At 44.7% G+C, this 26,735-nt stretch overlaps 2 protein-coding genes across 2 annotated transcripts in view; one reads left to right on the top strand and one right to left on the bottom strand.

Annotated features, from left to right (window-relative positions):
- LOC138265748 (adiponectin-like) overlaps positions 1–26,735 on the top strand; it is a 390,833-nt gene that overhangs the window by 95,800 nt on the left and 268,298 nt on the right. The gene's annotated exons all lie outside the window — the stretch shown is intronic.
- LIMS2 (LIM zinc finger domain containing 2) overlaps positions 1–26,735 on the bottom strand; it is a 360,835-nt gene that overhangs the window by 268,719 nt on the left and 65,381 nt on the right. The window contains exon 3 of the mRNA XM_069213748.1: positions 24,934–25,000. Coding sequence (XP_069069849.1) covers positions 24,934–25,000 — 67 coding nt within the window. The remainder of the gene's footprint in view (positions 1–24,933; positions 25,001–26,735) is intronic.

Below are 26,735 nucleotides of genomic sequence, written 5' to 3'. Positions count from 1 at the left end.
ACATCCAGCTGGAGCCGATATCAAGACCAAACCCATTGCAAGGAAGTGAACCTCGCCAGATATGTCAACCTTGTGTGCCACTGAGACAACCTGTAGACTGTTCTGGGACATGACTCAATTTCCCCATGGTACAAGGGCACTGGACCTGTGTAACCAACTGTTGTAGCTGCTACTCCGATGAATCCATCTATCATGACCTAACTCATCACCCCTTTGTTCATATTACCACTTTGATTTTTACCTTATTCATCATGATATGCAGAATAAATCACAATTGAGCACAGCTACTGTGTATGTGTCCTTATTAATACCTCAACAATTGCCATGCTTGGCAACTGTGGTGAGGTGATGCCCCCTGCATCGAATGTCCAGTCTAATGGTCATCAGACGGAGCCTCCCACAGCATGAGACATATTACAACACAGATGTCATATGACAGGTGTCATAGAGGTTGCAATCCAGACCAACACCATAGTATAGTCAGTATTCCAATCTGCAAATAGAGCATGACAGAGAATACTATTAGGATGGAAGGCATGGTGGCACACAATTAACTTATACAGGTAACAGAAGTCATGGCCATAGTAACCCATCTACAAAGCAGGGGCACCCAGAATGGAACTATATATCACTAGGTTCGTACTCTTCATACACACATAACATAGCTAGATGATCACGTATCCCAAAGAACACACTTATGACATCACAGGGGACCCAGTATATTAACCATACAAAAAGAAAGGGCCTATACCTGCAGTAATATACTTACTGATTTGTAACTTAACAGTAATCTGCACCTTGTACAGCAATGTCAGGATACAAACACAATTAGGCCCCATGGTCATCACAAACTACTCCACCCACTGTGTAGCCAGAGGACATGATCCATTCTTCACACAAGTGCCACATACTTCAACTGACATAAACAATACCATTTCACATCCCCCCAACCCCACTGGTAATAGGAAAGGACAAAGCTGTCACATTTCTACATGTATGAATGGAGTACAAATGAGTTTTCATCCCAGTGTAACTATATCCAATTTACCTGCACCATTTCATTAAAAACTCTCACGTCTGTCATCTACTAACTCTGGCTGCTGACAATGAATACTTCAAGCCATAGGTTGCAGAGGCACACAGGAAAATGCAATTTAAGTGAGTGGAAGGTAAAACGAAAAGGAGAATGCAAGAAACATAGATCAATACTGGTTAGTCTATTCCAGAAGTGAATATTAGGATCAGATGTAACAATACATGTTTGAGCTGACCCTCTATTACTGTACGCCTTACAATCTTTCAGTCAGCTTCCCCAGCTCACATATAGGCATTGAAGCTCATTACACCACCACTAATGTATCTAGTCAGCAGGTGTTTTGGCAGCCATTCACATCAAAATGTGCACATGCAACACTTGTAAAGGTCCACTTCACATACTACTGATTGATGAGCTCTATCCTAGAGTCAGAAGCACATTCTTCCTCTGTCTCTGCATCACTTGCCATATCAGCATTACCAGCTAATGGTCCTGCTGCCTCCCCCTCATTTGCGATCAATGGTATCTGATGTCTCAGGGCTAGATTGTGGAGTATGCAGAGGGCAACAATTAATTTGCATACCTTTTGAGATGATTAAAGGAGTGTAACTCCAGACTGGCCCAGGCACCAGAATCTTGCCTTCAGGAGCCCGAATGTTCACTCTATTACACACCTAGTCCCCCAGTTGACATCAGTGAAACGGAATTCCCCTGGCGTGGCTGTGTACCTCAGTGGTGTCAACAGCCAAGGAAGGTCTCGATACCCAGAGTCACCTGTGAACACAATTGTAGAACAAAACATAAATAGGTTCAGCGACTGCCTATGACACAATACAATGCATACTTACCAAGCAACCAGGCCCTCTCTGTTAGTATTTGTGTCATCAAATGTGGGACATTGCTGTTCCGCATTATGGAGGGATCATGCACTGATTCAGGGAACTTGGCTGTGACTTGTGAGATGTACTGGCCTGCCAGACACACCACCTGTATGTTGATTGAGTGGTAGTTCTTCCTGTTCCTATACACCTGTTCACTGGCACTGAGAGGGACCAAGGCTACATGGGTGCCATCAATGGCTCCTACCACATGAGGAATGTGTCCCATAACATAAAAGTCTGCCTTCACAAACACCAAATCCGCTCTCTGGGGGAACCTGATGTAGCTGTCCAGTTACTTCAACAATGCACACAGTACATCATTCAACACCAGACTGAACATGGGCTGAGACATCCCTGATGTTAAGGCAACAGTATTCTGAAAGAACTCTGTGTCAAGGAAGTGTAGCACTGACAAGACTTGAACTATGGGAGGTATGCAATAGGGATTACGAATGGCTGGCATCAGATCTGGCTCCAACTGTGTACATAGAGCCTTGATGGTATGACGATTCAGACAATATGTCTGGATGACATGCCTGTCCTCCACGTTTGCCAGGACAACTAGTGGAAGGTACACTGGTGGTTGTCTCACTCTTCTCATGGCAGGATAAATATGTTGAGAGGAGAGAATGTACAATGCGTCATGCAGACAACTAACATCTGTAGAGGTGGTGTAGGACTGCTGTCATATAAAATACAGACCATAGATATGTACCTAATTCACCCTCATTGGTGCATATTGGCTTACCTGTAAATTGGAGTCTAAACATGAAACTTATGTCATTGTATTTGTGACTTTGCTTCATGGACTCATTACATATGTTTTCGCATCTACCTATACCTATCCATGGCATTTGTACCATAGAGTCACTTTACATAGTTCTCAATATATAGATAGCTTGAACACGTAATTGTGTAAAGATTGGCACAATATGCTGCACAAGCAAGATGGCCAAACATACATTTACACACAAAATAGGGGGAGTAAGTGACTGATGAAGATTATTTATCACAACCATTGGTTACATGTGCCCAAAATGGCAGGCACCTGACCTATTGTAGTGGACAGTTGGAAGTGACCTACGTCCGCTGGCAGAAGTCGTCATGCCGGTAGGTGGTTGCAACTGCCGTGCAACTTGTCATTGGTTAACACTGCTGCCTTTTGGAGGACTATGGCCAATGGGCATGACCACCGGCGGTGACAGTCCTGTATGTGGTGGCACTGACCGCCATTTTCAGCAGTTTTGCTTACTTGACTCCTGACACTGTTGCCAGAAAGACCTCCACAACGTAAGCTGCTGGGAACTGCCTCTGCGAGCCATCATGCCACGTCCTGCAGGTGATAGGGCCCCTGCCTTCACCCGAAGAGCTCGATAAGCTAGTGGAGGAGGTCCTACCTCTGTATGAACAGCTATATGGGGCACCAGAGGAGCAGGTGAGTTCAATAGCCCAGCGATGTGTGATAGGAGCTGTGTATGACGTTTATTCGGGTATGTGAACTGGTAATGGTGTAGATGCATGCAGATGGCATATTGTGAAGGTGTGTGAGCAGAGAGGATTGGTATGTGTGCCTACTTGCAGTGACAGATGTGTAGTGACCACTCCTGTTGTAATGGTGCATGTATACATGACTTTCTCCTTTTGTCTGTATCATCCATGCAGGTGAACACCCATCAGAAGAAGGGGATCTGGCGTGCCATGGCCAATCAAGTGCGGACCTTGGGGGTCCACAGCCAGTGGAGCACCCATTGTCGCAAGGGGTGGGAGGACCTGAGATGCTGGTCCTGGAAGACCGCGGAGGCCCAGCAGGGGATGTCCTCCTAATGAGGGAGAAGTGCCCCTCAAACCCTGATGCCTCTAATGGCCTGCATTTTGGCAGTGGCCTACCCTGAGGTGGATGGGCGTTTGATCGCAGTGCAGCAGCCACAAGGAGATAAGTACTGACTGTATCCTTGTACTTGACTCTGGTTGTATGGTGTTTGCAGTCACACTGTAGCTGCTGTGGCAATGCTGTAGGTGCTACATGTATGTAGATTAGTGGGAATACGTAGTATCCACATTGTCTACCTATTAGATGTAGATCTGGCATTCATGGTTTGCTATGGGTACATTTATTTCACCTGTATCAAGACATATCTATGACTGCATATGGAGATGCTCAGATGGTAATTTGCCACATGTGTGACTCCACCCAGCCATTTTTATGGATTATAAGTGTTTCATCCTACCCATTGTGTATGTCCTGGTCCATCCTTCAGCATATGTGCTCTAGTAGATCTAAGGTGTCTGAGGACTCCCATCTGTCTTGATCACCTGTATTTACAACTGGGTGCCTGACATATTTTGTACAGGGGCTATGTAACATTTGTCCTGGTACAGGTACTGACTCTATGTGAAGCGGCGTCTCAATCACTGCACAGATATTGACAAGATAGGACAGTACATATGGGTTTGCAGATGTAGCCCCATTGTTCCATCATCTTCATACAACGAGGTATGTGTAAGTAGTAAGGTAATGCTCTTCTACACTGGGTGTAAGATTTTATCTATTTGTCATTTTCGTGAATTTCCAGATCATTGACATATGGGCAAATCACATTTATCCCAATGGCTTTGTTCTCTAGGCAGTAAGTGGCAAGGCAGAGCTACCCTCTGAAAATATGCAATGTCCAAGCAATGTGTGCCAATGTCCTACCAATTACAGTGACACATATTTTATTATCTGTCTACATCATGTCTCAATGGTTACTTGGGGTCACATGTAGTGGAGTGGGTCAATCACTGGTACCCCTTGCCTAGCTGATGTGGGCAGTGTGGACAGGAATTGTCATTGAATGCCACGATTTAATGGTTTAGCTGTACTACAATCTCTAATACAGGTGTTGGTGTGGGATATGTTGTCAATGCAACGGCAGTCATGTTGTTCCATATGTACATAATGTGTACATATCTCTTCAGTGGGATATGTGTGTTGTCGGGACTTAGGTACAGGTAATCACATGTCAGGAAAGGTGTGAGTGGTGTTGCTTTACTCATGCAGTCACGGGGTGGAACAGTAATAGCATGTCAGGTGGTATGTTAGTGCCCTATGATGTTTTTTGTGGCTGGCTAATGTTTAGCTGTTCTTACACTGCACTCAGTGATTGTCAGTGGATGTCTCATGTGTGCTGTGTAGCCCACTGTAGCTACACATGCATGTATGAAGTGATGTGGTGTATCTGTGTTCAGTGTCTGCAGAGGTTCCTCGCGAATTTGTTACATGAGGTGACACAGCTGTTCTCCAGACACGTACCATACATATCAGATGTCACCTGTATGGAAGTGCATCATGTTATGGCTACATCAGTGATTGTTTCCATTATCGCATATATTTATTGAAGGTTCAGCCAGGCGTTTCATTAGAATGGCAGGTGCTGTGTGGTCTGTGAACTGAGTTTCTAACTATCAGGGGACATTACTTATGGACATGGACTGGTCAGAAGTAGATTTAAAACATGCATGTTATGATCAGTCAACTATTTTGTCCTGAAGGTTATAGGAGTATGGAGAGTTCTGATTCAGATTAGGACAGATTTTCTGCTTCAGCCAGGGCATGATGAGCATGCCGACATATCTTTACAGGTGATCTCTTGCAATGCTCCAGTCGTGCAACTGATTATGATGTGTGTAAAGGGAAGACATGAAGGGGTCAATAGGAGTAAAATGTTGTGACATGATGCAGGTTATGTGGGTTACTAGATGACATAGCCTAGCCAGGAGATGTACACCTACAGTTGTCCTTGTTATAATGAGTGTATGTGAAGAATGTGATGACCCACTCTCTCCCTCGCTATCTCTCCCTCCTTCTCTCTCTATTTGTGTGCATCAGCATTTGTAGGCGAAGGACACAGGGCACAGGCGAGTGGGGATGCTGCAGGCCACGGGACCCAGAGTTCTGATATCACCGACAGCGAGGGACCCAGTGGCCCGGAAGGCAAGGGGAGTGCCACAGGGGAGACCGGATCTTCCGCTTCATCATCCTCAGCATCCTCCTCCAGTGGACACTCCTTGGCGGACCCTTCTGGGACCACCCCAGCACAATCTTTGCCACCATCCCCCTTAGTAACTCTGCCCTCTCTGTCGCTCTCCACACAGTTGTCCGTGCTCACTCACCCAGGAGGGTGGGCGTCTCCTTCGCTGCAGGCACCTCTGCCCCTGCCCCTATTAGCCCTGCTGCCCTCAGTGGAGGCTATTGACCTCCTGAGGTCATTCGATGTGGGTCAGCTGACCATTGTGAATGCCATCCAGATACTGGCAACTCAAGTCCAGCAGAGCAATGCATTCCTGGAGGGCATTCACGGTGCACTGGCTGGCCTACAGAGATCCTTTCAGGCTCTGGCCTCCACACTGACGGCAGATAGTCACACTTTGTCTTCCGCCCCCCCTCTACCTTCCTCTTCCCAATTACAAACCCCTCTTCCACGTCCCAGCCAAAGCACACAGACAGACAAGCATGCATCCACCTCAACATCCAAGGGTCCCACTGACAGATACAAGCACCACAAGACCACCTCCGGCATGCACACAGATGACATCCATCTGCAGACACACCAACACTCACTACCTGCACTGACCCTCCCACCACCCCCACCTTCTTAGACACCACACCGACATTCACTGATACAGCCACAACTCCTATCCTATCCACAGTCACTACAATAGTAGACCCGCAGACATCCACCTCAGTCACCACATGCCCCTACCTGTGCAGGTTGTATGGCAGTCAGGAGTCAAGTTGGGGAACTGGAATGTGCCATATGTGCCTGCAACACATATGTGTTTGAACTGGCCTATGCCTTCTTACCATGTACATAGTTCTGCATTTATATAAATGTATTTATTGCAATATATCTGGGCCAACCAGTTGTTGGTTCCAATGTTGGATTTTCGTCCTGCCTTTCATTCCTTATGGCTGTTTTGGTATTAGCTGCTTTTGTTTATGTGTGAGTATGTTTTGTGTATGTGGTGGTTGAGCTACCAATTGTGTCTGGCCAGCATGTGTGGGTGTGTGCATTGGATTTTTCCAGACGTGATGGCTGTGCATTGTGTGATGGGCATGTATGAGGTTGGGAAATGGATTCATATTTATATTGTGTGTAGTGATTGTGTCGACATGTTATTTTGAGTGTTGTGTACCCCTGTGTGGTTGTACTGTGTGTGTGTGTGTGTTGATTGTTATCTCAGATCCGTTGTGATGTGCGATGGTGGGATATGACGTATATCTTTGTTTTATGGATGTGATTGTTTGTGGGCTCTTTGGTGTTGTTAGATTGTGGTGTATGTATTATTTCCCAAGTGGAGGTATGTATTGTGGATGAATGACGGTGATTTTGAGGTGTTGCGGTTGTGGTGTTGTTGTGTCATTTGGTTGTGTTGTGTGCTGTAGTGTTTGACTGGTCCGGTGCTGTGTATCTGGGGGTTGGTGTGTGCTGGCCGTTGTTTATGTACTATGTATGTGCATGTGTGCATGTGCGTGCCAGAGTGAGGGTAAGTGCGTGTGTCACCATTGCCACCCGTTCAGGATTTGTATGTTGTGTGCGCATAGATACATTGGCACTGTGCAACTGTGACAGGTAAGAGTGCGTATTCATGGTTGCTGTCATCGTCGCTGGTTCCGGAGCCGCTGGACGAGCAGGAACAGTGGGAAGACGTATAGCTCAGGTTCCATGGCGGCTCAAGACAGGTACGTGTTCCTGAAGGTGAGTGTCCTGTTTTATAGGGTTGGTTTCCATCAGGTTTTCCATGGTGGTGCAACGGCAGCAGAAACCTTGGCAAGTGTGCAGCCTCGTAATCTGTCTGGCGGGAACATGTTCTCTGACGGCCTGAAGGTGGCTGCCGTTGTCCATGGCATCCTGCCGCACGGGCGGTGCCTGTGATGGATTGGCTGTAATCTGTTGGAAAGACTGCCATGGTCATTATCTGGCGCTCTTCTCCACCAGCCTGTTGGTGGTACGACCGCCACCTCCAACATGGCAGTCATGACACCTCCAAACTCGTAATGACCCTCATAATCTGCATACATTAAGACATTTATATTATAAAGTGCAATTTTTGGTGGGAAGTGTCATTACTAATAAAACAGACAGGCGGATCACTTAAATATAAAGAAAACAATAAGTGGGGCTTAAATACATCCCAGCTTGAAGCCATTTTGAGTTAAATGTTTGGAGTCAACCCCTTGTCTCACCACATGAGGACTCTGCACCAGGTAGACATATGAAATGCAACAATAAACCTTCGTAAATTACTAGGGATCCCAAATCCAGCTAATTTCTTCAAAAGGGTACATATCAAAAGCTCTAGAAAAGTCAACAAACACACAATATACAACTTGGGATTTGGCCATCACATACTTCTCCATAATAGTTTGCACAATAGCAATATTATCAGTCTTAGAATGCTTAGGTCTCAAACCTGCTTGAACTAATGGTACGACGCCCTTCGTATATATGCCCAGTCCTTAAAATGATCCAAGATGCTTGATGCAAAAACCTTCCCTGTTGCATTAAGTAATGCAATTTGACGATAATTACACGGTGTTAGGTGGGACCCTTTTTTATGCTAGGACTACTACACTTTGTGTCTCTGAAATAGACTTAAAACCTGCTGCATAACAATACGAAAACGGGGAAAGAGAAGCATACTGCAGCCTTTTGGGTCAACCTGTAGAACAATTACAGGGAGTGCAGAATTATTAGGCAAATGAGTATTTTGACCACATCATCCTCTTTATGCATGTTGTCTTACTCCAAGCTGTATAGGCTCGAAAGCCTACTACCAATTAAGCATATTAGGTGATGTGCATCTCTGTAATGAGAAGGGGTGTGGTCTAATGACATCAACACCCTATATCAGGTGTGCATAATTATTAGGCAACTTCCTTTCCTTTGGCAAAATGGGTCAAAAGAAGGACTTGACAGGCTCAGAAAAGTCAAAAATAGTGAGATATCTTGCAGAGGGATGCAGCACTCTTAAAATTGCAAAGCTTCTGAAGCGTGATCATCGAACAATCAAGCGTTTCATTCAAAATAGTCAACAGGGTCGCAAGAAGCGTGTGGAAAAACCAAGGTGCAAAATAACTGCCCATGAACTGAGAAAAGTCAAGCGTGCAGCTGCCACGATGCCACTTGCCACCAGTTTGGCCATATTTCAGAGCTGCAACATCACTGGAGTGCCCAAAAGCACAAGGTGTGCAAAACTCAGAGACATGGCCAAGGTAAGAAAGGCTGAAAGACGACCACCACTGAACAAGACACACAAGCTGAAACGTCAAGACTGGGCCAAGAAATATCTCAAGACTGATTTTTCTAAGGTTTTATGGACTGATGAAATGAGAGTGAGTCTTGATAGGCCAGATGGATGGGCCCGTGGCTGGATTGGTAAAGGGCAGAGAGCTCCAGTCCGACTCAGACGCCAGCAAGGTGGAGGTGGAGTACTGGTTTGGGCTGGTATCATCAAAGATGAGCTTGTGGGGCCTTTTCGGGTTGAGGATGGAGTCAAGCTCAACTCCCAGTCCTACTGCCAGTTCCTGGAAGACACCTTCTTCAAGCAGTGGTACAGGAAGAAGTCTGCATCCTTCAGGAAAAACATGATTTTCATGCAGGACAATGCTCCATCACACGCGTCCAAGTACTCCACAGCGTGGCTGGCAAGAAAGGGTATAAAAGAAGGAAATCTAATGACATGGCCTCCTTGTTCACCTGATCTGAACCCCATTGAGAACCTGTGGTCCATCATCAAATGTGAGATTTACAAGGAGGGAAAACAGTACACCTCTCTGAACAGTGTCTGGGAGGCTGTGGTTGCTGCTGCACGCAATGTTGATGGTGAACAGATCAAAACACTGACAGAATCCATGGATGGCAGGCTTTTGAGTGTCCTTGCAAAGTAAGGTGGCTATATTGGTCACTGATTTGTTTTTGTTTTGTTTTTGAATGTCAGAAATGTATATTTGTGAATGTTGAGATGTTATATTGGTTTCACTGGTAATAATAAATAATTGAAATGGGTATATATTTGTTTTTTGTTAAGTTGCCTAATAATTATGCACAGTAATAGTCACCTGCACACACAGATATCCCCCTAACATAGCTAAAACTAAAAACAAACTAAAAACTACTTCCAAAAATATTCAGCTTTGATATTAATGAGTTTTTTGGGTTCATTGAGAACATGGTTGTTGTTCAATAATAAAATTAATCCTCAAAAATACAACTTGCCTAATAATTCTGCACTCCCTGTATAGGGATTTTATCATCGCTGCTGTGGATCTTGTTTTTCTTATCTACATCTCTAGATGTTTTAGCGTAGGGACAGTGACAATTAGATCAGGCTCAGAAATAGACTTGAAGAGAACTTCACACTTTGTCATAGAAGAATTAGTCACACACGAGTAAGTAAAATAATTGATCCATTCACTCTTTGGAATTGGGATAACAGTCGATTTCTTTCCACTGCCAGTGAATCTGGAAACAAGCTGCCAAAAGATGTTGCTGCTAGTTGCAGGTCAATCCAGTTCTTATGCATTATGATTTTACTAGTTTCTAAACAAATTTGCCTTTTTTCCCTTCGTAGTTCTTGACTCTCTTTGCCCCTTGCTGGTAAAGGGGAAAGGAATCGTAGACAAACAAGTTTATTTAGTTTCTGGGAGAGTTCCACTTCCTTTAAATCCGTTTTAAAGCATACCTGATCTTTGTGAGTAGCATTTTTCCTTTGAATTTCGTTAATAGCTTTTATAGGTATCTTTTTGTAGATCGAGATTGGGTTACTTTCTTCAAGAAGTTTGCAGAACCACAATAACATGACTACTGTGTTTAACTTAGAAGTGCTATTGGAATACCAAATAATGCAATCTTGCTTACAGGCAACAAAAGCATCTCCATTTCCTATTGTTCACGTCCAAGATGTTTCTTGTACTTTTAATTCAAGTGCAGAATATAATATAGCGTGGTTGCTGACTAGCACAAATTCTGTCTTAAAAATAAAGGAATTTCCGATGCAGGTCGTGACTGATTATGATATAATCAATAATAAGATAGCCACTGACCCCCTTTCTGGTGGAGACAGCAGGTACATCCCCATCAATTCTTCCATTTAATATCCCATTGTTTATTCCATGAAATATTTCCAGTAGCAATCTACCATGTTTATCAGCCTTTATCTTTGGGGGAAACACCGGTTGAGGGATAGACCAAACGTCTTCCAACTCCAAATTCCTGTGAGCTTTTATCACTGCATTAGAAAGTTTTGTCTTAAAATCACCCATTATTATCATTTGGGAATTTCCTTCTGAATCAAGAAGACTTTATTTGATGAACTAACTCACTCAGCTGTACATTAAAATCTGAGCCAGGCAGGACATAGATGTTAAATAAATATAAAATATCAGCAGAGTGAGCACTTGGCTTTGGTAGGCTTATTTTAATACACTGTAAATTATTGCTCAGTGGTAGTATTATTTCAAAATACCATTGTATCTCAGTTGTGAGAAGGATGAAAAAAGGGTCCCCTTAGCATGGCCTTTCCTAACCTTACAGCAGGAATGATGATGACAAAATTATCATCCCAGTTGAATTTAGCCAGAGACCAGGTCTCTTGAAGACAAATAATAGCTTGCCAGAATATCATCAAACTATGCAACTTGTACACTTCCAAACCAGCCATGCTCCAAGAGATAAACCAGTAGGTTACCGCTAAAAGGGAAGTCTGGAGTTACTGTTTATTTTATTGCCATTCAAGTTCCTTGAGAGCCATAACCATGAGTCATTGGATTTGAAATGATCCCCTTTGGACTGATTTTGATTCCATAGCTGTCTGCCTCCCTCATCAATGTGAACTGTAAGTGCATTCCTTGAACCACAGTCAGATTGGTAACTATTATATTTATATTTAAAAGTCAGAGTCAATTGGTTCAGTTGATTCACATCCAAATAGGATGTCTGCACACTCTGTAGTGAAGAAAGCATGGCAAAAGACTTGTGGTGTATTCCCATTATGTCAAAGCCATTTTTATGGCGGGAATCACACTGGACCAAAATTCTATATGTGCTGTGGAAACATTTAGATTACTGGGAAAAGATACCAAGTTTATTTCTGAAGAAGAGAGAGACTGAAGTTGTGGAAGGATCTGCAGTAGCCTTAAAATTCTTTGACAGTTTAGAGGAGCTTCCCCATTTACAAAACGGTCCAATATCTCGAGAACACAAAAAGAGTTTGATGTTGACTCTGCTGGGGATAACCCTCGATTATGATTAGGTGCCAAAACTGAAAAAGATCTACTTTTTAATTGAGACAATGTGCTTATAAAATTAGGGGCCGGTGCATTTAACTGCCTATGTGTGTCTTTTGCAGGTAGAGAGAGAGGGAGAGAGAGAGACAAGTTCAACACCCAGGGATACCGTAAATTTACCCTATCAGTTGTATTATTACTCACTGCACTTTTCTCAGCACTAGTGAGAGTATCAGTTTGGGCAAACTTAATTTTTGGAGACTTTTTTTGGTGATTCTGCAGTTTGCTCTATTCGTTTACCTCACAGACTTGGGCGGTCATTATGAACATGGTGGTCTGGATCGCCATGCCGGCGGTGGCGGTCATTACCGCAAAGCAGCCAGTTCACTCCCACCCACCGCCAGGCCAGAATCGTCCACCGGGCCAACTGTAGGCACATTCGAAGGGCAGTGGAGACCGGACCGGCGGTGGGATTATGATCCCATTTCCACCAGGGATTGTAATCCCTGGCAGAAAGCATATGGGTGACAGAAATACACATTCCTGTCATGCATATGTGACACACCAGCCCCACCTTGCCACTACATCTCCCCACGACCCCCAAGCCAATACATCCGCCCCCACTCCCCACCCCCTCGAACCCCGAAAACCGACCCCCCAACTCTCCACTCCCAAAACCCCATGTAGGCCCCCAGCTCGACCCTCACCATCCCCCAACCCCACACCTACAAACAGGTCCCCGCCAAACCCCAACCCCCCAACATCTTCATGCACACATTCACCTACATGCACACATGCATACATACACTCAGACACACATCCCCCACACATACACTCACGCACACCCCCATGCACTCGCACACTCAAACACACAGCCCTCTCCCCCCTTTCCTCTCGGGCAGCACTTATCTCTTCTGTCACGCTGCTCCGGGAGGGAACGGGCTCCGTGGATGCTGCTCTGCCGGCATCCCTGCACATCCATATACCGCCACACCTATAACTGCATAATTATAGTCGTGACAGTGTCTGGACTGACGTGGCAGTAAGGGTGGAGCAGCATCCACCCCGCCACCGACTGCCAGCATGGCGCCTGGTGTCCCTCACCACCATCAATGGCAGTAAGGCTCCAAGCATCATAATTTGGCGGGATGCCGACCGCCGCCACTGGCGGTCTTCTGTTGACCACCAGCACGGTTGGTGGCAGGGAATCCAGCCATGATCATAATGAGGGCCTTTGATTTTTGCCTTACTCATATTAGTTTCCGTAACTTCAGATTCTTATGTTCTAGGATATTGAACAGTTGCAGAAAAATCTTGCACATAACCTGTTTTTTTAGGGTAATTAAATAGCAGATGTTAGGGAAGGGAGGGTGACTCTTTACTTGTTTACTGAACTGATACTGGTTCTGTGAATAGTCTATGCCAAGAGTAGACTACTCCTACTCCTACTCCTACGCCTTTCTTATTCTTTTGTATTTATTTTCGCATTTTGTTGCCTGTTCGGGTTGCACTTGACTTTTTATTAGTTTTCCACGCAGGTGGTACCTTTTGATCAACGGCTTCTTTGCAGGTTTGTACTCCCACTCCAGTGTCTACACTATCGCCGGAGAACAAGTCATCTTGATATGTTTGAGTTTTTAATATTGCAGTTAGGATTTCTAGTGATTGATCAGACTTAGGGCCTCATTATGAGGCTGGAGGTCTTGAGACCACCAGCCTCACAGTGGCGCTCGGACCACCGGCTCGGACCACCATGCTCCAGGTGCACCGACCACCACATTACGATACTGGCAGTCGGACGGCCATGGGAACATGGTTCCCGATGGGCTGACGGAGGTCGGAGTCGTGTTCAGCGGTGCGCAGATCAGGAGTCCAGTTTCTGCCAGCCTTTTCATGGTGGTGACCCCACCATGAAAACGCTAGCAGAAAACCAGTGCTGGAGGGCACAGGGGGGCCCTTCCCAGCACCCTCGTAATGTGAATGCGCACTGTCTGCTATAGCAGCCAGTGCGGATTCCGAGGGTGCTGGAGGCACCTGAGAAGCCAAGATCAATTCTGCCACATGGTGTCTACTGGGCTGACCGGAGGAAACCTCTGATTTCGGAGGTTTCCGCCGGTCAGCCCAGTGGAAACCTTGTAATAGGGCCTGGGGGGAGACTGCCAGCTCCGCGGAGTTCTCCTCTATACGGGTTTGGAGGTTCAAGTATTGGATCGCCAGACCCGTAATGAGGCCCTTAGCTATGTTTTTTTTCCATTAAGGACATTACGGACTCAAGTATCCTCTGAAGGGACAGCGGGGTTTCAGAGATAATTGCATGTGCATTTGTAGGCTAGAGTGATATTAATAACGGAAAGTTGGTGAGCGGGATAAATTAGCTTAGATCTAAGATAAATTGCTTGGCGTACTATTGAATCCTCTCCTTTGGAGGTTTGAACCATGCTGTATTTGGGAGTTGACTCAAATCAAGGTCAGGTAATGGAAAGTCCATTGGTAAGACTTAAATAGGTGCAGTTTCTAAATTTAACAGATGATTACTTAATTCCGTGCAGGAAACAGAACTCATTACTTTTATACTCTTTGCAGCTTTAGGTGTTGAATCTGCTGCAGAAATTGTTGAGATATCACTTTGGGCTGCATCCATCAATGCATTATCTCCTTTAGATGTATTCTTATTTCCTGTCGTTGTAGCCAGAAAAGGAAAAAACTCTAGTACTGATGTCAACCCTTCTAAAGCGCCAATGTGTGCTGACCTTTTCTTATATTTATTGACTGTTTGAACAGTTCCTTGCCATTTCATGACAACGGTATGATTTCTTCATTTGAGAAGGCTATTTTCTCCTCATAGTATGGTTGATTGATGACTGCCTTCGCCCACACTGTCTCCTGATGGAAGTATTAGGGACAGTCCAGTTGGCTTATAATCAGCACACAGGCCCTGCTTAAGGTACAACAGCAGCTATGTTCTTCTCTTCTGCTGTTGCTGCGTGGCCATGACTATTTAGTTCTATATAATTTTACTGTGCTGCTGAGGGGTTCCGACTCCAAATAAGGCTACTGCTGCTACCTCTGCTGGGGGCATTCAACTGTTTATAATTCTTATTAGTTCCACTGCTGCTGCTACTTCAAATAAAGGCCCTGTGAGGATTTCTGCTAGGTGCTAATTTTACTTGGCCAGAAAATATGCAGAAATAAATTACAAATCAAGCATAGTAAAAGGTCTCTTCAAGGGTAGCAAAGCTAAAACTTTGTTTGTTTGAGACTGATATCGAAGTATGAGCTAGCCGTGGGGGCAGAGGTAAGAGCACACCAAATACAAGCCATATTTAGTTTGGGGGAGTTTTTTTTAATCGTCATGCATCAGACCTCAGGCTTCAGCTAGTAGGGAGGAGTGACTGGAGCAAAGAGTGAACAAGGCTCAGACGTCCTCTGCAAGCAGCACCCAGTCCTAGCTGGGCTGCTTCCGCGGCAGGGTCCGGGGTACACTCATCAGTGGCTGGCTACACCAACCACACTCATCCTCTGATGGCCTTCCAAAGGCTCCCTGCACACAGGTGGTAGAAAAGGCTTCAGGAACTCCTGTCTTCAAGCATGTGCCACTGCCCTTCCACCTCACCCACCTTTCCCACCTCCATTAATGCTCCTACCTCCTCTGCGAAGTTCAGCGGTGTTGGTAGCAGCGAAGAGGGAGTATCAGTGGTGGAAGCGTGAGTCGCATTGCTTGCCTTAAGAATCTGCCCTGGAATCGGCCTTGGCGATCACCGCCCCCCCCCCCCCCCCCCCCCCCCCCCCCCACCCCGAGGGTCTGCTAGATCTGCTGATGTATGCCGGTATGTGCAACTGAGGAAAAACGCAAAAACACTGAGCACCAAACTCTCAGCACAGCACAAACACTGCTGCTACACTGCTTCTCACTGGCTCCTCCCAGCCATCCAGCTTTCCATTAAAGACATAACTGACAAAACCACAGATGAGAACAAACCGTATCAATAATCAATCAGAGAAAATACCATGAAACGTTCGACTGTTTCAGCAGTTATAGTTACACTTATAGTAATACTTATGTTAAGAAATTATAACTTGTTGCCCAGCATTACGTTCCAGAACAAGTTATACTTACAGTTATACTCAGAAGAAACTATAACTGCTGAATATCTATGGTTTTGTAGGAGTAGAACATCAGCCTAACTATAATGGCCCTGTAACCTTTGTTTTTTTCAGTGAATTTTATGGTTTTTGTAAAGCACACATTAATATATCTGTCAGGGTGCGGCCAGCCAATCAGGGTCTTGTTTTTGCCCTGGATTTGCGGAAGATCCACAGAGGATTCAAAGATGAACGGATCCGCCGAAAAAAGGGCAATTTGTTGCCCATGTGTGTTTGATGAATTCACGATACCTGTACCCTGACCCCTTATATGTTTTGCACTGTTTTTTCCCACCCCCCCAGGCAATGCGACAATCAAATTGGCAGCCTCAACTTTTCTGTCAGGTTGTGGCCAGCCAATCAAGGCCTTGCTTTTCCTCTGAATCTGCGGAGGATCTGCATCCCTATATATACAAATTTGGTTTTCATTTAATAACTAGAAAACTACTGAACGGATTTACACCAAATCACAAAAAGGGTGCTTTCTGGACCAAGAGCCAGCTTTCTGCTAAAGTTGGTGTAAATCCGTCCAGTGGTTTGGGATGTAGTCAGATTCAAAATCCCTATGGGAATTAACATGGGGAAAACATGTTTTGGGACCACCCCCCACCCCCTCCTTTTCTCAGCCCTCGCTTGACCGATCATCCTGAAACTTTCCAGACAGCAGCTCAAGTGAGCGTCACTTTTTTGGGGAAAATTTTGTAAAGATTCATCAACGGGTGCCAAAGATATAGGCAAGTCAAAAAATACTTTTTCAATAGAAACTAGGGGCCATATGTACGAACACTTTTTCCGATAGACACAGAATGGGGAAAAACCTTTGCTACATCTGGCCCTAGGTCCCAACTTTAACTACCTACTGGCGACTGCCAGTAAGTAATATATAAATATTAATTACCCACATGTTTTTCACAGACAACAGAAGCACCACTGGAAAATATAACAATCCCCATGGCATTGAAAATACTAACCATGAAACAAGCATGTCAACTTCGCAAGTTGCTAACAAAGATAACAATGATGCAACAATGTTGGTTTAATACACATCTACCAATTACCTGTGAAATCATTTTATGTAATGAATGTATGTCGGAAATCATAAAGAAACGTAGCACAATGTTAATATGAAGGAAACATTGTAGATAAATATTTCTAGTAGGAGCAATGTTTTAAATCTTTGCTAACAGTTAACAGATTAAGATTTATATTACATTCTTTGATCCAATAAAATAAAGAAAATTGCACAAATAATTGACTTAGAACAAAAAGCAAACAACAATTTTACATAATACAATATTTAGTAACAAAGTACTAATTAAGTACATGACTTACTACATACCACTACCCACCAGTTTCACTATATTAAGCACATCACAATCTATTCAGATCTACCACAATCAACAACACTCTACTCTACCACAAAGTACACCATTCAAACCACAATAAACATAACTACTGTCTACAAAAATCGACCCTAATCCACATCACATCAATCCACCCAAATCAAATCTACCACAACACGGACGAAAATAGCCCAAACCACTTCGAACTACACCACTCCTCTCAACTTCAATCTACCCCACTCCATTCCACTCCACTATACCTTACTCCACTACAATCTACACCACCCCACTACAATCTACAACAATCCAATCTACCCCACTATACCCCAAACTACCTCACTCTACTCAAATCTAACCCAAGGTTATCCAATTAAGGAACTCTACTCTTCTCAAATTTATCTACACTACTCTACACCACTACAAACCAACCAACTCCACTCTGCCTCACTCTGCACAAATGCTACCAAGCTACCACACTCTACCCCACCCCAGTCTAAAACAGTCCACCCGCACCTCACTCCATGCTAACAACATAGCTGTCAAGGTTTCAGGTACGATGTGTGACATTTTCATAATTTCAATGTAGTTATTAGTGACATTTCAATGAGTATTAATGACACTTTCTCGCAGGCAAAATCAAGCAATGAAGACAAGGGAAAAATACATATCAGAAATTACACCCATTTGGACCTGAGCTGAGTCTCCAGTAGCCCCGGGCTGGGGCACAGGCAGGAAATTGAACATGGGACATGCGACTGGACACCTGTTGCTCGGCTGGCTGGCAGAAAAACAATTACTAGCCCTACCAATGAGATTTAGCCAGGCTTAATCACACTGACTGGGCCCCGAGAACCTCCCTGGCAATCACAATGCAAAGGAGCATCACTGGCTGAGACCGCTCTGTCCCACGTGGGACTGAAGTGTAGCCATTTTTAGTATAGAATTATGCACGTTAGGTTAACATATTAGGCCTCTGTGCACTCTGCCCTAGACACGTTTTATTTCACCTTGCACTGTTATTTTACAATAACCAGTTTTACGGTCTTGTTTTATTCTTTCTATCACACTGTTTATCTTAGTTCAGCTCTGTGTTGGCCAACACTGCATTTTTTCTCACCCTGTGCTTCAGTCAAGGCTACAGTCTGGTACATTGCCAGTACACGTGGTAGAAGTTTAGTCTCTGGTGGTCGTAGACGATATACATCCTTACGTAGGGACATTTTCTTAGAACATCTGCGTGTTAGTTATAAAATCACTTTCTAGGCCTAGTACAGGTCAGAGGGAGATTCCGACCAGGAACCTACAACTAGATGCTGACTGCCCCGTTGCAGATGCTGATGTAGCTTACAGGCCTTTGCTCAGGTATGAGGGTTGATGTCCTCCCGGGGGAACCTGAAAGGCAGGCTTAGAGCTTCCCATGCTGTGCTCATAATATAACTTAGAGAGAACTTAATATAGTTGCACTATGATAGCCTTATTCTTGTGCTTCACTCTCATCATTACTATTTTAATCCTACTGTGTTGTTTCGTTCTGGTAATTGCAGCTCACGCCTTACTATATAAAATGCAGTTGTTTTATTAAACCAATCTTTAAAGCTTAAACTGCCTTTTTCATTTTTATATGAGACCGTACTTTGTATGAGAGCACCGGTTGTGACCTGAGTGACCACGACTTCCCTGGGAAGTAATAAGATGTCATACGCTCGGCTGCCCAATTGTCTCTTCCTTTCGGGAGAGATAAGGCACTGCTAGTTAGCAGGAGCATAACCCGGATTTGGGGTGACAAGGGTCCTTCACTGTGGGTCAGACTTAGTCCCCCACACTGCGAACGATCTTGCCGCCCAAAAATCCAGTGGGTGCTATTTACAAAAACTCACTGCCAGCACACACACACTCATCATGTGTGCGCTGTACAACACTTCACCCTTCATTTATTGTAGTACCCACAAGCACACATACACCTAGTAAATGCTTATATTGCGCACGCACTGCACAGGACCACGTTTCTCATGTAATGTATTCCTCGCAAGCATATAAACACCCACTACATGCACTAACCATACATGCACAGTACTGTTCTATCCCTATTTGTTACCGGTCCTAGGCACACATACATCCAGCATAGAGACACCACTCCTGTGCTACGCAGCAGTCTACATTTACCTGATGTAGGCTAAGAGTGAGTTAAGCACACAGCAGCAGAAATTTAAAAAAGGTGAGTGAGTCTGTAGGCCTCACTCCAGTGACACAGTGTGAAAAGGATCTGTTCACTTCTATTGATCACTAGATGGTAAGCGTCCGGCTTTAGCGCTTGTGGTGCCCTATGCAACAGTCTTTTTCGGTGCTCCCCTCGCCCTATGACTACCTCCTCGAATTCCCTCACTACCACCCAGCAAATTTGTCCCTCATCTCGCCATAGCTCCCCTTTCACATACATTTATTTGTTTTAAAGCGCTTGTAAAGGCTGTCTTTACTAATCCACTCAGCTACTCACATAAAATATAGTTCTGTTCTTTGCAGCAGGTACATTACCACCTACGCTACTTTATAGCAAGTCAAAGCTGCCCTTAGAAAAAACTCCCATCTCTCTCCCTAGCAGGAACAGTAATCACAAGAGGTATCATGACATTTTAATTTTTTCCTGAAGGCTGGGCGCACAATGAACTTTTAATGCTAAACAAAGCGCCCCCCTTGAGGTCAGCGCCCCCCCAATCCAGGTCAGCACCCAGTGCGGCTGCACCGCTCGCACCGCTCTAAAGCCGACCCTGATGCTGCCACGACTGATTAACTCTTGGTGAAGATGGTAGCCTTCTACCACTATGAGTGCAGCACTTTGGGCATCCTTCCTAGTCCAAAAAGACTGCAATCCTTGAGACAAGCCTGCCTCATTGCGCACATGCATGATCCGTGTTTGGCTATGACAAAAGATCAGTATTTAGGAACCAGACAACAGTACAGATGGGAAATCAAGGCAGGGGTACAAGTCTCTTACCATGCAGAGGACTCTTCAATCCCAACAGATAACCTACGGTTTCAGGACTAATGTAAAAATACCAGGTGTCCCAGTCCTTAAAATAATGAGGGGAGAGATGTAAGGAGCCAAACAATTCAGAGAGGATTGGAAAGAGAAGTAGGTGAGTCACTCCTAATCCTTGTACAGTGCATTCCCAAGTCCACAGCTCTTTCTGACACTTGACTCATCACCAGGAGCAACAAGCCAGCAAGGCTCGAGAACCAGAGCTCACATACCAATCTGCATGTCTCACTTCCAACCTGTCACTGACTCTCTATGTGACCTGAGAAAGGCCATTCACTGCCCTATGTATCCACCTCTGATGATAGCCCACTGATCGCCTATTTGTGCCTTACTGAGCATCTCTTGGAATAACATGAGCAGTGTCCGATCACTACCCTGCTTGTCTCCTTACTGAGTCACTGACTCCGCATGACTGAGGAAACCCACTCACTACGACCTGCCACTTTCAATGATCCCCATGCGCCGCTGATGCGCTCCTTGCAAATCTGATCCCATTCAATGCCCCAATCCTCGCCCTGCTTTAGGTCTCACCCAAGCCCTGCCCCCTAACCCCACTTCAAACCCCGCCCCTATCACCACGCACACTCAATTTGGGTATCTGTACTTTTTTCTCAATTCAAGCACTGCAAATATATCATTCTAGCTTTATTCCTCTCTCTGCACTGACTCATTCTGTCCCACAGTCACAACTCTGTGCTACTCTTCTCCCTCTTTCACACTCTGCACACATGTTTACAATTCCAAGCAGTCCAAATACTCCAAGTCACATACTTACCTTCTAAAACACTGTATTTCACCATAGTTTCTCATCAATGTGAGTCAATGGTTAGTCCCAGTGATTAATTTGTAAATAAAAACGTGCTGGTGCCCGAAGTTCTCCTCTTAAACCCGTGGCTGCTGCAATGAAATGCGAGCACGAAATACTGAGGCATGGTAATCCTGAAGCCATCTCGGGCCTCTTTAATCCATTTACAGCCACTCCCTGCCCCTTCAGCTCACTCTGGCAGCTTTCTGCTTTCTACCTTTGTGACGCTTTTTCATTTTTCTCTTCCTCCGTCTTTCCCATATGTGTCTTTTGCTCGCAGCAAATGCTTGAGGTAGAAGAATAAGCGCCAGCCCTCAAAAATAAGTGCTGGTGCTCAGCACCGGAAACAATAAGCACAAATTAAGCACTGGACTTAGTCCTTGCTATAAGTAAGCAAACTGCAAGAAAAAAACTGTGATGCTAAACACATACATTACTAGTTTTTATTCGATTTTATGCATCATAAGAAAATAAGTTGCTAAATATAAACCACATACATTCCATGATTTCATTACAGGAAAAGCAGGTCAGTTTTTCAAACAAAACTGATGCTCTGTTTCAAGACTGGAAGGCACCAGCTCATCATCCGAATTCTGACATTGAAAACAGATACTATTTATATCAAAACTGTCCAAAAAAGTTGACCACCGCAATAACGTGCTTCGAATCCTCCATTACCAACTGCAGCACTTTGACGACCACCTCACCTATCGTTTATGTGGCACTGTTCTATGATATGGAATGGGAACCAGAGCATCACTTTGTGAGTAGGAGAACACACCATGTGAAACTTCTATTTACTCAAAGGGACTACTTTTCGCCTGCTGTGCTGTACAGGATTGACAGTGGTGGTAGCAAAGCAATTACAATTGCCGGGTTGAATATTTACTTGTTGGCTTCTAGGGAGAGTGGACTACCGACCTCCCCACTACTTTTACATTGTCTTCCAGTCTCTTAAAACATGGTTGTTACTTATCGTAGTATGGATGTCACATGTGTGAACCTATCTGTGTGGGTGAAAGAAGTGAGTGGAATGTATGTGGTGCATGTGTCCATGGTCACACTGGTTTCTAGTTTATATCAACAAAATCCAAGTAATAACTAAGATAGAGGGTCAGTGTGAATTGGAGGACTTTCTAAGTAATTCCAGGAATCTCTGTAGTTGGTCAGGTGACAAAATGTATGAGACAGCGGGTCTCTTTGAAGCTTGCAAGTTTCCATCCACGTTTAAGGGATACCCCCAAAGGTTCATAGGTAGTTAAGAAGGATATGATGAACATCTTTTGTGGATATGTTTTGGGATTTTCCTGTCAAGAGATTCCCAGATCAACCCACCTTTATGCTCACACTCTGGAAAAAGACAATTTTCTGGATCGGTTTGTGCTTAAAGAGCTAAAGTGCAGGACAGTCCAGAAGAGATCAAAGAAATGAAATGCATCACACAAAGTCAGTCTGTAAGTTGAGAATAGAAGTGGTCAGAAATATCCAATCAATATACCAAGATTGCCTTTCTGCATTCAGGGTAGCCAAACCAGTGAGATCAAGAAACTACTTGAGTTAGGAGGTTGTGGTGTCCATCGCCAACTCCAGATGCCAGGTTTAGACCAGAAACATGGGTATCTCTGCTTTGAACTGCAAGAAAGAGTGGTCAGGACTTTACTTAGAAAAATAGCTAACCAACTGTTTAGGAGGGACAGTGGTGGTGTCTTTGCATTAGGGCATGCTGCTCCAGGCAAGTGAGAACATGAAGGAGTTGAGGCGGAAGAAGCTTGTTGTATGCCAATGCAGATGTCCCTGAGGAGTCACAACAGTGTGAATGAACAGTATACTTACAAAGACAGAAGAAATCAGCAATTCAGCACAGCTAAGTGCTACAAAAAGCACCCAAGCACAACAAGGTCATGACCCCTTACAAGGGGTAGCAGTATCATCCATGGTTGACATCACCAAGAGCAACAAGGAATTCTCATCTAGGGTGGGCACCAACAGGTTTATGTGTATTTTCTGTTCTGGGGCCAGGGAAGTCCTTCCAAGTGTTTGATCCATTAAGGAGCACCCTGCAATTACAGCATCATCTGCAAAAATTGTGCAGACACTGCCTTTGCTCAGCCTTAATCTGCGTGGCAAATCCCACCGCAGCCAGTGGATCAGGCAGGGGAAAAGACCGCTGTTTCATTGGCATCTAGTGAGGTAATGAACAACATCGAAAGTACTTGGAACTACAGTGGAGCCTGCAGTGGGTGGGGGATGGTGGAATTTCAGTCCTGACCCTCTTGATAATGGAGACTGGGGATATGAGTCCATCCAAACCAGAATGCCTCCCTCAGGAATCCTAGAGTGCAAAAGCAGCAGAGTGCAAGAGCACTTAGCAAAGGTATTCCCAGCAAGTGTGGTACATACCACTCGCAAAAAGAAATGCTTCTTTTCAGAGTAAAGAAAATGCCCTTAGTAATCTGTTGCTTATGAACTCATAGTATTGTGTTGTTTGATTCAAAGTAAAGGTTTTTGTTTTAAAGAAAAAAAAAAAGACTGAACACTGACTGCACATTCTGTTACTGGTATTTATTTGTAGCATGTTCAGTTCAGTCATTCTAACCCAACATCATCTCCCTGAGTTAGCCTTGGTCTACTCGATAATGCTACCTTAAGTGTCAAGTGCAAAAGGGGTGTCATTTGGTGATCAGTTTTGGATCCACTACTAGGGTTAAGGCCTTGGACACATACCTTACCTTTTCCTGTTGATACCGCTGAGTCCAATAGCATAACCTCTCAAAGTGAAATAAATGCAGCAGTTAATCAAAGGATTATAAAAGAAAATATGTTATACAAAGGAAAACAAGTACACATCTGTATCTCATTATCGTAGTACAGACCTTCAAGGATTTGACAAAACATCATTCAATAGAAAGAATCAATAGTTGACTTACAAGAGCCCAACAGAACACCATACCATACCAGAAAAAGGAATCAGGCATGGAGATGGTGGAATGCCTTAGTACATCACCCTCAATAGGAATTTAAGCAGACATACAGTAATCAAAAAACAGAATTCTAGAGGAGAATAAGCATGTTCTGCAGGAAACCACAGTAAAAATCCAACCGAGCAAAGCCCAATAGGATTCCAACAACACAATGTCCTAGAATGGGACCAAAACAAAAACGAAGAATATTGTAGCAGACTACCCTCATGAAATGGAAGCCAATACACACCAAATTCTTCAAACTACCAAAATGAAATCAATATTAGACAAGAGTGCCAAAACAGCATTCTTTGTGATGGATCCAGGCACAGATCATCAGGAAAGCAACTGCTCATCACCACCACAGAGAACAAAGCATTTGTCTAATGGCAACTTCTTACCTTTGTTTGACGACTAAAAGAGCACACCACAAAGACAAGTCTTGTAAATAAGATCCTTACCGCATGATCCGCAGCAGGGTGCAAACAGCATCTGGAAGTCATGCTCGCAGTACTTTCGACCTTCAAACTAGAAAACAAAAATGACAAATGTAATTTTTCTGTGGACCACATGTATTCTCACAACTCATAGTCCAATTTGTATCATCAACTCAACATAGCCTGTAACCTATGTGAGCAAGAAAAGTGAAGAGGGAGATTTATCATCCTGCGACGCCATTTGTAAGTTCAGAGTGCTACTTAAAATAGCATCATCCTATACCAAAAATTAGCTGCCTGATTGCCACTTAGACTAGTGTAGTCCAAAGTAAGCTCAAAGGGGAGGACAAAAGACAGATTGTTTTTAAATATCCACATAAAAGGGGGGAGGGGACATGGCCAAGATGGCAGCAGCATCAGACACACTTTAACGAGCTATACAGCAAGACCGCAAACAATCCTTTATCTATCCTTCCCATCCAGCCAAAAATACTAGTACACGTCAGACAGGCTGCCCACCCCGCAGGAGTACATAAGTTGCAGGGCAAACACGTGAGTGTTGCCCCTGTGCCACAGACCTGAGAGCAAGGGGTGCGGTCAGGGAGTGAGGCCTACAGTGAAGCATCTGACTGCGCGACTCCAGGGCAATGTAGAAGCCACAACACTAGTGCGGCAGTGAGGGGACCGGAGCGCTCTGCAGCAGTGAGAGCGCGCTGTCCCTGAGAGCCTGCATGGAGTCCCCCGGTGGTCTTGCAGCTGCTTCCTGTGAATGGAGGCCCGAGACGATTGGCTGGGGCACGCCTCTAAGGGTGAACGCTCCCCAACTTACTGCAGAAGCCGCAAAGGCCTACATGTACCGGGGCACAGAGTCGTCATACTGAGGATACTTTGGAGGCGCGAAGGCTTAGTTCGTCATCACCTCAGAGACACAGGGGCCAAACAGCGTCCACGCCACATGAGAGTGTATGCCTACGAAGAAGTGAGCTGGCCGGCTCTGATGAGGTCGAGCCTAGCCCGGGAGGGCATGCGCATCCATTGTGTGCATGCCTGGGGCCCGCGGTGATTTGAAGATGCCTATATCCTTATCTGTTGCCCCCTGGGCATCATTCCCTGCACACCAGGACCACCATCGCCTTATAATTGGTCCGCTATCTGCCAGCCAGATATTCAGCCCAACGCAGGTTCAATTCACAGAGGTCCGCCCTGTCACTGGCTCTCCTGCTGCCACAGCTGCCTGGAAATGGACAAGAGTATGAAAATTAAGACCAGTGGGACCCTGTGACACCAAGGACTGTGCTTGCAGCCCAAGAGTGGGTGGACTGCTTTGGCAAGGACCTCCCTCCCCTATCAAGTTATACATTACACTCTGGGCCCTTAAAATTTAAATAGAGCGGAGATCCACCAACCAGAATCCCCTTACGTGAGTGATTGTTGTTTGCTGCAAGACGCAGTGCCGCAAGCAGCATCTCAGGCCTGGGTTCTGGTGACTGGGGATGGAGACTCACTTTTTTTCTCCCCTGCCCGGGAACTATGTGTGCATCCTGCCGGAAGAGGTGGGGAGCCAACACACCTACCCCTTTGTATGAACACTTGGTGAAGCCACACTAAGGGATATCATGATAGTGAAACCCCAAACCACTAAGAATCCAGCACAGAAACCCAGTGGGCCAGCACCACCCTCTATTCTCTCATACCAAGCCCTAGACACCTTGGCCCATTTTTTACTTTTTTAGCGCTGCATTTGTGCGGCTTTTTGACGCATAAACGGCGCAAAATTACAAAATACAATTGTATTTGGAAGTTTGCGCCACTTTTGTGTCAAAAAA

Source organism: Pleurodeles waltl, chromosome 11, assembly GCF_031143425.1.
Source record: "Pleurodeles waltl isolate 20211129_DDA chromosome 11, aPleWal1.hap1.20221129, whole genome shotgun sequence".
NCBI lineage: Eukaryota > Metazoa > Chordata > Amphibia > Caudata > Salamandridae > Pleurodeles > Pleurodeles waltl.
The sequence above is the reverse complement of the archived record's forward strand: the minus strand, read 5'-3'. Positions and strand labels throughout refer to the sequence as shown.